We start from the raw sequence: 14478 nt of genomic DNA, 5'->3' as shown, positions 1-14478 counted from the left end.
ACACTTGGAAACACCGTTAAGAGTGTTGTGGTCAAACTAGCTCACTGTATGGGTTATGCTGGTCTGGGCTAAATTACCATGACGAAGAGACCCCTACATAGACTGCCTCAAACATGAGGGAAGTCTTCTCTCTTTCACACTTCAGAGGTATTAGGTGTCCAGGCAGGTAGTAGCTCTGCCCCAGATGGCCATGCAGTCCCTAGCTTCCTCCTGTCTTGCTCTTTCTGCCATTCCCTAGAAGGTTGCCCTCGCCTGCACATTCAAAGTTTGCTTCCCAGCACCTGTTCATGATCCAGCCTGGGGAAGGGGGAAAGAGTAGAAAGGGAAACCAGCTTCTTTTTCAGGAATGTGAGTCAGAAGTCACACACAGCCTATGCATTTACATCCTACTGGCCAGAACGAAGTCTGTGGTGTAGCACCCACTACAGGGGAGGCTGGAGAATAGCTTCTCTAGCAAGGTGCTATGTTTCCAATTGAAACAGGGGCATTCTGGTCCCAAAAGGAAGATGGGATGTGTGGGTGTTAGGGGCATATAAAGCTTCTCCAGCCCTCACAAGCCTTATGCTAAGCCATGGGCCATTTTCTAGTTCTAAACACAATTTCAGTTTAGCTTTGAAAGGAGACCAGAAATACTTATGAATTAGAAAATCATCAGTTTAGTTTCATGTAAATGCTATCTCCCTGTAACATGTTAAACTTTGCATACTTTTACTCCCGAACATCTGTCATTTTCACAGATGTAAAACGCCACCATAGTGTTTTTAAAAAATCCATTTTCTTTTAAAACATGGTCAAAATGAATAGCCTGTAGCTTGTTGCCAGGCTCTAGTTCTTCATCACTACACTAAGTTCCTTTGCTTTGTCTGAGTCCCTTTCTTTAGTTGAGTAATTAAGGGCTTTCTGATACTTCAGTAATTGGTCTGGGGTAACACGGAGACTTTAAAATCCATCCAATTTGGATTTGAGTCCTAGCTCTTGTAACTCTACCTGTGCAGCTTTTCTGAGCTTAATTTTCCTCATTTATAAAATGGAGATAAAATGGGGATACCAATACTGACCTTATTAGGGTTGTTATAGAATTAATGAATTATTGTATACAAAGTACTTAGCCCACTGCCTGGGACGTGACAGGTGCTCAGTAAATACTGGTTATTACCTCTACTCTCAGGATTAGCATATTTTATTTAAAAACATTTTTAAGTAGCTTTAAATTTTATTATAATGAAGTCTTATTCCTTTGCAAAAAATAGATGGAGATGTTATCGGGCCTTTGCCACCAGAACCAGAGGCCGTGCCAACTCCACATGTTTCTGCTCAGAGCAGCAAAGTAGAAGTCATCGTTCAGGAGAGGAAGGATACCAGGCCTGGAGTGCCACATGTCCGGGAGTGGGACAGAGGAAAAGGTAAGGGGGCTGGGCTCCAAGGTGTAGAAACCTTTCTAGCAATGGGCTATAGAAAAACCTGCACAGGAGGTTTTTCTGAGCTCCTCATCCTAGTGTGATTCTGGTGAGTCTTAGTGGTCCTTTGAGCCTTAAGTAATTCTCTAGACCCTTGAACTTGTTTCTTCTCAGTACCCAGACAGTAGCTGTCTATAAGTAGGAGCACTAGAAAGAGTCATTACAAAAGACCAGGGTTCCCAAGGCACCATGTCAAAAGGATGAGTTTTCTTTTTAGAAGCACTTGGGGGAAGTTTTCTGAAATTTGTGCCGCCCTCAGGTGGTTTTGCAACTGTGGAATGCCATTTCTCAGGAACCATTTATAAAATCTCATGACGGTTTGGTATTTTAATGTATTCTGTTTGAGATTTTTAGCAGTCTCTTTTTATGTTCAGTTGAAATGATCTGCATGTCAGTGTATTAACCTGGATTTACATATGTTCCATTCGGTTATGCAGAATTTTCTGTAAATACCCTGTAGGGTCCACAGCAACTTCTCTTCAGAAGAAGACTATGTTTTATACCTTTTTGAAAGAGATTGTGTTAGCACTGCAGTAGCTCATGCTGTTTGAACTGATGAGGTCTAATACTAAAATAAAAGATATGCAAATAGGTGAGTGTGGCTGTTAGAAATAGAAATGAAATACCTACTTAGATTTGGATAGGTTTCTTGTGCCTTCTATAACTCAGAGAACAACATTTGTGTTTGCTCTGAAGACCTACAGCATCGTGTTACACAAGCAACTTGAGTGTTTAATTTTTCTATATTTCCCTCTCAAATGTAGTTTTAGTGCCTTTTTGACAGTGTCTCCAGAGCCTTCCTCAAACCTTTGCTCTTCTGCTTCCTTATACTTTATATTACAGCTTTGTTATTGCTATCCATGTTCTCCAGAGAATTTGAGGTGGCTTTTGAGAAATACATACAATGACCGAAAAGTAATAACAGTGAAGATTCAGCTGATTCAATAATCTGTTCTAATAATACTTTTTTGTTTTTACTAGAATTTTCCTTTGGGTATTGGTCGAAGAGGCAGTCAGATCTCCGGGCTGAGAGAGATCCTGAGTTTGCCCCACCATCGGATTACTTTGTGGGTCAAAAGAAAACTGGTTCTTTCAGTAGCCAGACCTGGAGCAGATCTGCACCTACATACAGTGACCCAGGGCAGTACCCTGGCCAGAGCCATGACCCCAGCTGTTCACATACATCATCCACTCCTGCCCCCAACAGCCCGCCACAACCAACCACGGTCACTTTTGAAACTCTGGATGATATGATATCATATTATAAACAAGTGACATGAACTAGAAAACATTCTGACTTGGGTCCATACTGTCAATGGTGCCTTCCTCTCTCAGAGTGGGGAAAATGATTTTAGGGACTTGATTGTAACTTTTTATCTTCCTGTCCTTTCCATAGAAGACACAGGTTGGATTTATCAGCAAGGAAGAAAGTGAATGGTACTGTGGGAAATCTGTGGCCACTTGGCTATTCATTTCTTTCTAATTGGTATGGAGGAGACATATTCATCTGGATTTACGTGTAAGCTGTGGTAAAGTAGAAATATTCTGTAATATTTGATACCAAGGAGTTTGTAATCCTGTCTCTTTTACACCCACTCCCATGACTTACTCAGATTCGAGGACTCCATTCCTTTCCTTTTGCAAATACTAGCACATAGATGTCTTTTTTCCCAAGGATTCAGCTTCTAGATCCATTGATGGAGCATCTCTCAGGAATAACTTTTGTCTATCAGACAGTGACAAATGAGGAGATACTGTGTGAAAGGCAAAGTGATTTAGTCTCCAAGAGGACCCTGAAGCTGGTGGACTATAACATAAACAATAGGAAGACCAGGAGGTAGAACTTCATAATCCAGAAGTGGAAATTGAAGTCACTAACTTTTATTGTCATCTCATCCTAAGTGATTATCATCACCTGTGCATAGTGGGCATTCAGTAAGTATGTGTTAATGACTAGGGTACATGTGGGAGCTGTTGAGTCTGGTTAGAGAGTGAGATGCTCCTTAACTGTTAAGGATTTTTCAGCTCACCTGCCTCCCTGTTACTCCCACTGTAGGTCCTCATCACTCTCGGGAGCTGAGTCACCTCAGAAACTTGATTGGGATAGATTTGGGTTGGAGTGAGGGGCAGGTAGGTCTCTTCATCTTTTCTAACAATGGGTGAGTGAGCAGAGCACCAGAAGGGCTACCTGTGCCTGGGTACTGTCCCCATCCTTGGTCTGCTGCACCTCAGTGTCCTCTTTACAGCTGCAAACAAGCAGTAGGAGTTGGCCACCAGGCGCACAGGGTTCATATGGCCACCTCCCATGCCAGTGAGTCCTGTATGAATGTGCTAGAGCAGATCTTCCGCATGCCCAAAGGAGTCCGCCTTCTCCTGGGCTTCGTGATAAGCATGTTTTCCATTTCCACAGCATAGTAGTGTTGGTGAAGGTGCCCCTATTCTCATTACATATTGCAACCTGGAGTGCAGAGAGGATCAGCAAGTAATCCCAGGTCATGTGACATCTAAATGACAGATCTGGGCTTAAATGTAGTTTGTTTAGGCTCAGGTTTGTTCCAGACTTATGCTTTCTCCAAAACCCTCTGCTCTTAGTCTTGTTGCCCCGAAATCAAATCCCAAATTCCAGAAAATTTGACCTCTAAACTCCATATCAGACAAAGCTGCCAGACTTATTAATGGTCATTTTGTCAGCCTAATCAGGCAAATACCTCTTTTAACAAATACACATTTAAACCAACTGATCTGGCTGCTTTTTTTTAAATAGAAATTGACAAGCTGATCCTAAGATTCACATGAAATTGCAAGGGACCTATAATATCCAAAATAATCTTGAAAAAACAAAGTTGGAGGACTCACACTTTCTTATTTCAAGGCTTACTAAAAAGCTATAGGAATCAAAACAATGTGGTACTGATGTAAGTATAAACACATAGATCAATGGAGTAGAGTTGAAAGTCCAGAAATAAACCCATACATCTATAGTCAATTGGTTTTTGACAGTGGTGCCAAACCATCCAATAGGGAAAGAATTGTTTTTTCAACAGATGATTCTGGAATAAATATCCACATGCAAAATAATGAATTTGGACCCATAGCTCACACTGCATATAAGAGCAATTCAAAGTGGATCAAGATCTAAATGTGAGAACTCTAACTACAAAACCAACTAAAACAGCTTGTAGGACAAGAAAAGAGCCAGAAAAAAATGGAATATTAAAAAAAATAGAATTGTGAGATGTCCTAGAATCATAAAGGGAAAAAAGAAAAGCAAACAATAGATATGAGAAAGGTGGAAAGAAGATGTATTTATAAGGTAGAGCAGAAGAACTTGAGGCAAATTGTGAAAAAGGGACAAACAGGAAGACTAGTCAGGCAGCAGTACACCCATGAGTATGGAGCCAACGATCATGAAAGAGGCCACCAAATAACCTTTTGTCTCCTAGAACACCTTGGGTGGGTAGTGAAGCAGTCTGTGCATACTGGCTCATCATCACTGTCAACTAATGACTGAGATTTTCCCTAGGATTTCAAAGATTGTATAAAACTATTTCCAAACCCCTTTTAACAGCAGACATTTAGTTTAGTCTTTTGTGAGCCCAGTTGTTACATTCTCTTCTATTTCAGACCCAGAGTTCTTCAGATGTTAACAATTAGTTTTACTGTTTTTCATAGGCCTGTTTTGTACAAGTGTATCCAACAGATGGCATTAGAGGTCTTATACTTCAGATCCACACTCTACAACAGCACTGCCCAAAAGAAATATGATGTAAACCATTGTTTCATTTTGAATTTTCAAGGAATCACATTTAAAAAGTGAAATTAATTTTGTATACCTTAGTCCAGTATATCCAAAATATTTCAACATTTAATCAGTATACGAAAAATATTAATGAGATATTTTACATTTTACACCAAGTCTTCAAAATCCACTGTGTACCTACTTATATAAATTTTCATCATGGATACTTGATCTGTATTTAGATTTCATAAAATATCAGTTGAAAAAGTAGATTCACATGCCCGAATTGTTCCAAACATCTTTTACCATGTTTAAAAGTTTGCAAATAACTGAATCAGGTACCAAGTTTTAAATTTAAATTAATTTAGCCCCTTAGTCATTCTAATGTTATTTCACATGCTCAAAAGACATGTCTTATACTGCTGTACTGCACAGTACAGTTCTAAATGATCTATTTTTACATGCTCTAGAGTCTGACTACATGTCATCCTCTCAGTGGTAGTAACTAAAGGATTGACAAACAGTTTTTTCCAGGTGTACATGAAGCATTCAAGATATTCTTATGGCTGTGTTTAACTTGGGAGCAAGTAGTGGTAAAACTCCTTGTCAGAAAACATGACCACACCTTATTCATGATTTTGTAGAGCTAAGTGAAATGTTTTGGATCAGAAATTGCTTTGAATTATTTTTTTCATTTTAATCTTTTCTCCAGGCCTTTTGTGGGTTTTGATACAGTTCATTCGAATTGGCTAAATAAATCATTTTGTTTGCTTGCAAAATTCCCAAAGGAGGAACTCTAAATCCATATACATGAGATTCCTGCTATGTATAGCCATACATTTGCCAAAGACTTGTGTAATTTATTTCCTCTTAAAGCCGTAGTGCAGCCTATGGGGTGGTTTTCAACTAACCTTGTTGTGACATACAGAGGAGGCAGTAGAATTTAGAGTTTGGAATGAGGGCGGGTACTGGTCTTTACAGTTAACGCAACAGAGAGTCGCCACACCATATTTAGTCTCTTTCAGCCAGTAAATTGAACTAACATATGTCAAGCAGTTCCTGTAAAAAACTACATGGCTAAGGTAATGATCATTGAAAATAATTTGTTCACCTGTTGAAAACTGGGAGCAAAAATGAGACTCCCCTAGTCCTCCCACTTGCCCTTGCCAACTGGCTGGGTGAGTCATTTTGCCTAGAAGAGGTCGTGGACATCTAGCTTAATGTTTAAAGAGTGTGTGTGAGGGGTGAGTTGGAGTGGGAGGTTTGGGGAGATCTAGGAAAACTGGAAAATCAAAGCAATCAAATGAAGCAAGGTGTTTTAGTGAAAACCTGTCACCCAGGCCTAGTATTAATCTGTTACTGTGTTTATTAGTTCTGGGCTGTGTTTATATATTTACACCTAGTAAATGTGTGTATCCAGTAGTGGGAGTGGTTTGAAATACTCTTTTTCACTCTCCGTTTAAACAGCTTCTTTTCTTTACACATTTCTAACTGCAGCATTCTCCCTAACTCTGAAAACTCATCTGCTTGGTGGCAGTTTTGCCTGGTTTTAAGCATTTTTCCTGGGTTACATTGTGTTCTATTTCTATTTGATCATTATTAGTATTAAGTCTGATACATGGGGAGTAGCTTTAGAGACTTGATCCCTCATTTTTCACCCTGCACTGTGGAGGGGTTTCCTGTGGCAGTTCCTCTCCACATACAGTCAAGGTTGTTGAGTGGTGTTTATGAAAACCAGAAAACACAAGAATGGGCCCTGCTTCCAGCCCATGTCTCCCAGGTCACAAGAGTGTCTAAGAACAGTGCTGCTGTCTTTGTAGGGGACCTGTGTTTTACTGTCTTTTCTTCAAAAATAAATCATCTTTAGCATAAAAAGATAAGGCTTTATAGCTCTCTAATTATGATCTGCATAGGTTTTTATGGAATGTGTAATCAATGTAAACATACCATTTGGAGTTTTTTCTCCTTTAATTTAACATTTCAAAAACAGCTCAGTTATTTTTAATTGCTGCCCAATAGTTATCAGATTAACATACATCATTGTTAGATACTTCCTCGGTTGTCGACTGGCTGCATTATTTCACTATTAGTAATGAAGTGGCTATAGGCATCTTTTTGTTTCATTTAACCAACATTGATCTTTACCCAAGTCCCTCCCTTCCCCTATTTCAGCCGTCTCCTTGGGTATTACTTTCAGGACTGAGATCACTGGGTTAAAGGGATGATCATTTTTATGTTTGTCAATGGGTCTTCCCAGAAGACCTGTCTTAATAAGGGCCTTTGGTACCACAATAAATCTCCGAGGTGGAGGATTCAAGTGGCTTGCTTAATTAATTCAAGTGAATTAATTCCAGTCCAGGATGAGGGGTGACTGTGAGGTTCCAGTTTCACATGTAAACCTTACTCAGTAGCCAGCGGTTAAGCTTTATCATTTGTGCAGCCCCCAACTCTGCTTACTCTCAGATCCACTTCTCTCTATAGCTCTGCCTTTTCTTCTTCCCATCGACGAGGAGAATTCAAGCATCTGTCCAGAACTGTTGATATACTGAGAAGTAGAGAGGACAGTGTCTGTTAATTTTCCCAGTCCCATCTCCACTTCTTTCATGCATCAAGTGAGGGCTTATTCTCATGCCTGTCCTAGCCTAAAGCCCCGCTTGCTCACAGATTGTAGTCATGCAGTACATCTGGACTGCTCACTGTCCTTATCAGAGTGTTTCTGATTAAAACCAGAGAGAGCTGAAACTAGAGAAAATAGCTAAGAAAGCCGGCACCAGATAACCTAAGGGAGCTACCTTTTATTATGTTTTTATAAAGCTGTATGTGCTTCTACCCAAAAATGTATTCCTGGATCAGTGCCAATAAAAGGCAGTAGGCCCTATTTTTGTTTTTTAAATCTATAAAAATGAGAGTAGTCTGACTTGTCATTGTACCCAAATTTCCCCCTCAGCTTCGTTCTAGTTGAGTGCACTTGGTTTTCCTGAAAGCTGTTCAGAATTTTTCTCCTTTTCACCCCTTATCTGCTTGTTCCCTCCTGTGTGCCCTGGCAGTTTGCTGTATCTGCAATTTAAGTCTCCTTCCATGTGCACCTAGGACTGAAAATCCTTTTTTACTGTAGGTGAAATTCAGGCTGCCGTGGGTTTTGCTCCCCTCCTTGGCTAATCCCTCCAGCAGCTGTATGTCTCACACACTCCTTCCTACCCCACATTCTCACCCTACCGCCAGCCCTTGGAAATACCCCAAAATACAGATGCTGCCTTTGCAGTCCTTTGAGAGTTTCCCATCACCTACAAGATGAAGTCCAAGCTCAGCATTTTATACACGCTCCTCTCTGCTGGCCCCTGCCCCACCCCTTCCACACGGCCCTCCCCCATCCACACTAACCTGTAGCATCATCTAGTAAACTCGGAGTTCTCCAAACTTGCCAGGCTTATTTAAAGCCTCCAGCCTGAACAAGTGTCGTTCCCATTGCCAGGAATGCTCTTCCTTGTTTGCTAGTCAACTTCTATTTCTGGACCAGTTTCTGTCATTTCCATTGTGTAGCTTTCTTCTACCACTTCAAGTAATTACCTTTTCCTACTTAACATTCTTTGAGCACTTAACTTCGTGCTAGGCATTGTGCCAGCCCTTTATGTGTATCTCATTTAATCCTCATGGTCTTGGGAAGGAGAGACTAGTGTCCAAATGAGGCCCTTGAAAATGTCACACAGGTCAAGTGCCAAGCTCAAGGTCTCATAGCCTGAGCTCATAGCAAGCTAGCGACACTGCCTTCTTTGGACTTCCATTTTACCTTACAGAAAGTACTCTGACTTGTCATTGTAGCCTGATGTGCGTGCCTCTCCCCTCATCTCCCTCCTGCTTCAGGCTTGGAACAGAGGAAACAGGCCGCAAATTAGAACGAATACAGCGCTGGGCCCTTGGTCATCTTTTATATGCTTTATAAGCTTCTTAAACAAGCTTTTCATTTCTTTGTGAGAGTTGTTTGTTGAAACTTTGCTTAAAGCCATCTACATGGATCTCTTAGACTATCTGTTAAACCTTGATGCTACAAAATATTTTTACTTTCTTGTATGTGGCAGCACTGTACTTAGTGTCATGGAGACTACAAAAGGAGAGAAGACATGATCCCTGTCCTCCATATGCAGAGATGAGACTTAACTACATGGGACGTAATAGCAATTAAATATGTTTGAGTACTGGATTATATAACATGCAAATTCTTCAGCATGACATACAAGTCCTTTCATGATCTGATTCTAGACCACTTTTCTAATTTCATCTGCTACTTTCCTATAGACCTCTGTAGCCCCAACCATACTGGTATATTTTGTAGTTCTCTGAACTCATCATGCTTTAAATGTCTCTTCCTTTGTACATACCGTTCCTTTTGCCAAGAATGCTTTCTCCTTCCTATCTGCTTGGCAACTACTTTTAAGAAAAAAAAAAATCAAAAAATTTTTTCAATTACAGTTGACATACAATATTATATTAGTTTAGGCGTACAACATAGTGATTAGACATTTATATAACTTACAAAGCGATTGCCCCAGTGAGTCTAGTACCCATCTGACACCATACATAGTTATTACGATATTATTGACTATATTCTTTACACTGCTTTACATCCCCACGACTGTTTTTATAAATGGCAATTTGTACATCTTAATCCCTTACCCCTTTTCACCAACTGGCAACTTCTTACTCATCTTTTATGACAACCTTCAGTGTGACCCATCTTCTATGTTCCAAAAATCAATTTTTTAAGTCTCTTGTCTGTTAAACATTGAGCAACTCGAAGGCAAGGCCCATGTCTCAGTGATGGAAAAATGAATAAATGACAATAAAAATTGTGTAATTGGGAAGGAGGGAGGGATGATGTACCACCATGGATGATTGTCGAGTCAAGAATCACATGTGACTACAAGAATAGAGAGCTAAATAAAGTGGCTTACAGAGATTAGCATTCATTCTCTCACATGGAATAAGTTTGGAAGTAAATGGTTAAGTGCTGGTATGAATGTGCCATCATGTTATCAGGACCCAGGCTCTGTGGCTCTACTCAGCTACCATGTGTGGCTTCTGTCCTCAAGGTAACCTCATGGCTCCAAATGACTGCTGGGACTACGAACATCTCATTTATTTCAGAAGAACGATAAGGGCAATGGGTAAAGAAAAAGTATTCTCTTCACGAAGGCAGTTTCCTTTAAAAAGATTTCTCAGGGTCCTACCCAGCAACTTCTACTTTTATCTCATAGGTCAGAATGTAGTCACATGGTCACCTTTAGCTGCATTTTGAAGAGCTAAACATATGGTAATGAGTTATTTGTGCATTTCATTTAAAATGACACTTAAAAAAAAAAATCTTTTAGATCCAAATAGACTTTCTCTAAAGAAAATATAAGTTGGCCAATAATACATGAAAAGATGTTCAGCATCACTGGTCATTAGGGAATGCAGATCAAAACCATAATGAGATACCACTTTACATCTTCTAGGATGGCACTCCAATCAAACAGACAATAACACGTGTTGAGAAGGACAGGGAGAAGGTGCAGCCTCTTTGGAAACCAATCTGGCAGTTCCCCAAAATAGTAAACATTTAGATACCATATGACCCAGCAATTTTACTCCTAGGTATATATCCAAAAGAATGAATACATCTGTCCACACAACTTGTACATGAATGTTCATAGAAGCATTATTCATAATAGCCAAAAAGTAGAAACTATGTAAATGTCCATCAAATAATAGATCAACAAAATATGGTGTAGCCATATAATGGGATATTTCTACTATAAAAATGAAGTACTAACGCCTGTTATAACATGGATGAACCTCAAAAACATTATGATAAGTGAAATAAACCAGTCACAGAAGGCCACGTATTGTATAATTGCTTTTATATGAAATGTCTAGAACAGGCAAATCTACAGAGACAGAAACTAGATCAGTGATTGCCTAGGGATAAGGGAGAATGGAGAGTGACCACGAATGGGCTTTTTTTATGGGGTGATGAAAATATTCTAAAATTAGATAGTGATGTTAGTTGTACAACTGAAATACTAAAAACCATTTTACACTTTAGAAAGATTGTATGGTATGTGAATTACATCTCAATAAAGCTATTTTAAAAATCAGCTGTTATCTGTAAGACATATCTTCAAAATTAACCTCAAAGGAAAGGAACTGATGGGGGTTAGGGAGACGTGCCTCAAACCAGCTAACATTTCTAGGATTTCATTTGCCTTCTCTTCATCTGAATCCTAGCTTAAAAAAAAAAAAAAATCGACTCTATATTGTCAGGGTTAGAACCTCTGGCTAGCTGCCCAGATGACTGAGATTCTGAGTGGTTTCTTTGTTCTGTAGACTTATCATTTAAAAAATGAACCTATTTTTCTGAATCTCCAAAGCTGAGGAATAGAGATGCCAGGGGGTCAGCAAATAGACATAGGAAGTCACTTTATGTGCAATCCAGCTGGATGTCAGAAGGGTTTGCTCTATGAGACTCTTGTTCTTTGGAGATTTTGTTGCTGATAGATGGGCAGAGGCAACTCAAAGGCCATGAGGAAGTAGTATCACGTTTGGAAAAGCCTCTGTGCCAGTAGTCTACAGACAGATGACTCCTGACCAAAAGTCTCTCTCAGCCTCTGATTCTTCATCAACAAAACCACAGAGGCAATGGCCTTCTCACCCCAAGGTGGTCGCACCAGATCAAGGGCAGGTATGAACCTGCTCTGAAAATGCTGAGGGTGTACACCAAGGGTGTGGTCTTTGGTGAACTTGGAGTGGCTTCAGAGGACATGGTTTGAAAAGTGAAAAAATGAAGATTGTCTGGCAAGAGAGGATGGCCATGGATGTGGCAGGGAGCGGTTATCAGGCCAAACGTGGTAGAATTGATGGTTGGAAGGCTCTGGTAGCAAGGATTGTCAGAAGATGCCAGCCCTTCCTCTGCTCTAAAGGCCGACATTACTAGCAAGTGTGCTCATTGGGGCCATTTAAGTCAGACAACAGGGGCAGCTCACTGGCACTGCATGGAAATGCTGGCAAAGGTGATCAGAGTGGGGATCTCACCCTCCTTTGCTCTCAGATTCCCTTAGATCAACCTTTCCTATGTGTTCTGGATTCTTGAGCATCTTTTACAGAGGCTCATATTCTCACAAAGCCCCTCAGGAGTTAAAAGAAATAAATCATTTTTGTGTAGTGTAAGATCAGGAAGTGACTATTTTTATAAATGTGTTTCAGATTGATATGTGGACAATAATATGTCCTTAGGGGTTTCATTTTGATCAGATGGATGAAACTTTCAGATCTGATTACAATACCCTAGTTTATTTGAAGATTTTTTTTTTGTAGCCATTTCATGTTCATCAGATTGTTCATACTCCCTCTCTTCAACCAGTGATCTATTTTTGCTATTAAATAAGAAGATAAAAATAAATCACAATCTATAAGAATGTCAGAATAAAAACTACCTAGTAGCTTATAGTGGTGTTCAGCTGACCAAGACATGAGTATACTTATCAGCTAACCTCATGGCCCCATATGTCTACTTGAGCACTCAGAGCCCTCAAGAAGTTCTGTTAAAGTGGGGAAATACTTATTATAGCTCATTGATTCTAAGGTACACATTTCCCTCATTTTAACACCTCTGAAATTGTGGTATGTCCTACAGTCAATGGCATCTTACATTGATTTTATTTCCTCGTAAATGGTGTATCAATTATATCACATCTTAGATTTGGTGAAATGTGACAAATGATATTAGTCATTGAATTAAGAAAACTCATTCTCCTCATTTTTTCCTGTCTGCCCTTGGATGTACATGTTGAATAATTCTATGCCTATCCTTGCATCACAATCAGGAGCTTACACAACCAGGAAGCTTATCACCCTCTTCCAGAGAGAGCCAATGAAACATCTTTTTGTTTTTGCAGGTTTTTATTAATAGACCACAAGCAGATATTCCATCTTCAGATCTATAACTATAAAAGGTACCATGAAACCTTTCTCCCTTCCCCATCCTTTCCATTCCTCTAGCCCTTGGGGTCCCTCCTTAGGAACTCAGTTTGTGTGACTGTCCCTGGTACCATTTCTGGAACCTGCTCATCTCCAGATCCTTTCCAAAGTAACTCGCTAATACGGGTCTATTTGAGGTATTTCTGAGAAGAAAAGGGAGGAGGGGCATCCCTTTGCCCTACTCTGGGGGTAGTGACCAATTATTTCCTTATCCTTCCTGGATAGGACCTGCTGGCTCAATGACCTATAAGGGCCATTTCAGCACTTCATTCTGTCTATCTCCAAGGCTTCACCTTAGGTAAGCACTTTTGCTCTCATTCACCTCAGAGTCTTTGCAACTGAAGGTCCCTCTTGTTTGAGATGGACAGTATTACCTAGCAGTATGCACACTCTAGCAACATGAACGACATCAAGAGTAACCGAGAACTGTACCTGCAGTACACAGCCATGGCCCCCAAGCTGTTGGCCCACATCTCCAAATTGCTCATTGTTTGCCGGAATGCAGGCATTGCTGTACCTAAGGGCATCAAAAACATCTTTGAGTTCACTTGGGAGGAGCTCATCACTGACCCCATGGTGCCTACCCCGTCCGACATCTTGGGCCTAGAGATCAACCTTGGAACCCCACCTGTGGTGCTTGTGGAACCAACCCCCGTGCAGATCCCCATCCAGAAGAAGCCACCACCACCACCACCACCAGTACAACCACCACCGAAGGTATCCACATCCTCTGGGCCATCCAAGTTCTCTGCCCACTCTCCCACCCATGGCCATCAGGCTCATGTTGGCCAGGAGACCCTGCGCAAGTTCCAGCAGCAGTCTGTCCACCTGCTGACAGAGCTGCTCACGCTGAAGATGAAGGCCATGGTGGAGTCTGTGTCTGGTAAGCCTGGCTCGTCAGATTCTTTTCCATTTTTTCTGGACCCAGAAGGGTCTGCCTGGACTGATGTGTGTGTGTCCCGCACACCCATTCCAAATAGGTATATAAGCTTGCACTGAGAACAGATGGTCGCCATGGGTCTGCTATAGGAATTGAACTCCTCCCACGATCACTCCCAAGATTAACCCCCTTACTCCTCTCTGTTCTCTGCATTTTCCTCCCATTCCTTCAACTTTGCAGAGCCAAGACTGGAAGTTTGGCTGTGGAGAATGGTGCAAGGTCAGAGATACTGAAAGGTGGATTCATGTGGAAATGATGCAGAGGTGTAGAGAGGTGGCACCCAGGGGCAGAGGTTATGTGGAGTTGCCTGTCAGGAGGGATGATTGATG

At 40.8% G+C, this 14478-nt stretch overlaps 1 protein-coding gene across 1 annotated transcript in view; it reads left to right on the top strand.

The window, feature by feature from the left end:
• CCDC174 (coiled-coil domain containing 174) overlaps positions 1-10153 on the top strand; it is a 29821-nt gene extending 19668 nt beyond the window's left edge. The window contains exons 8-9 of the mRNA XM_011357491.2: positions 1228-1403; positions 2439-10153. Of these exons, the coding sequence (XP_011355793.1) occupies positions 1228-1403; positions 2439-2737 (475 nt within the window). The 3' untranslated portion in view covers positions 2738-10153. The remainder of the gene's footprint in view (positions 1-1227; positions 1404-2438) is intronic.
• The last annotated feature ends 4325 nt before the right edge of the window (positions 10154-14478 follow it).

This window comes from Pteropus vampyrus, unplaced genomic scaffold, assembly GCF_000151845.1.
Source record: "Pteropus vampyrus isolate Shadow unplaced genomic scaffold, Pvam_2.0 Scaffold35, whole genome shotgun sequence".
Lineage (NCBI taxonomy): Eukaryota > Metazoa > Chordata > Mammalia > Chiroptera > Pteropodidae > Pteropus > Pteropus vampyrus.
This window is presented reverse-complemented; position numbering and strand designations above follow the sequence as displayed.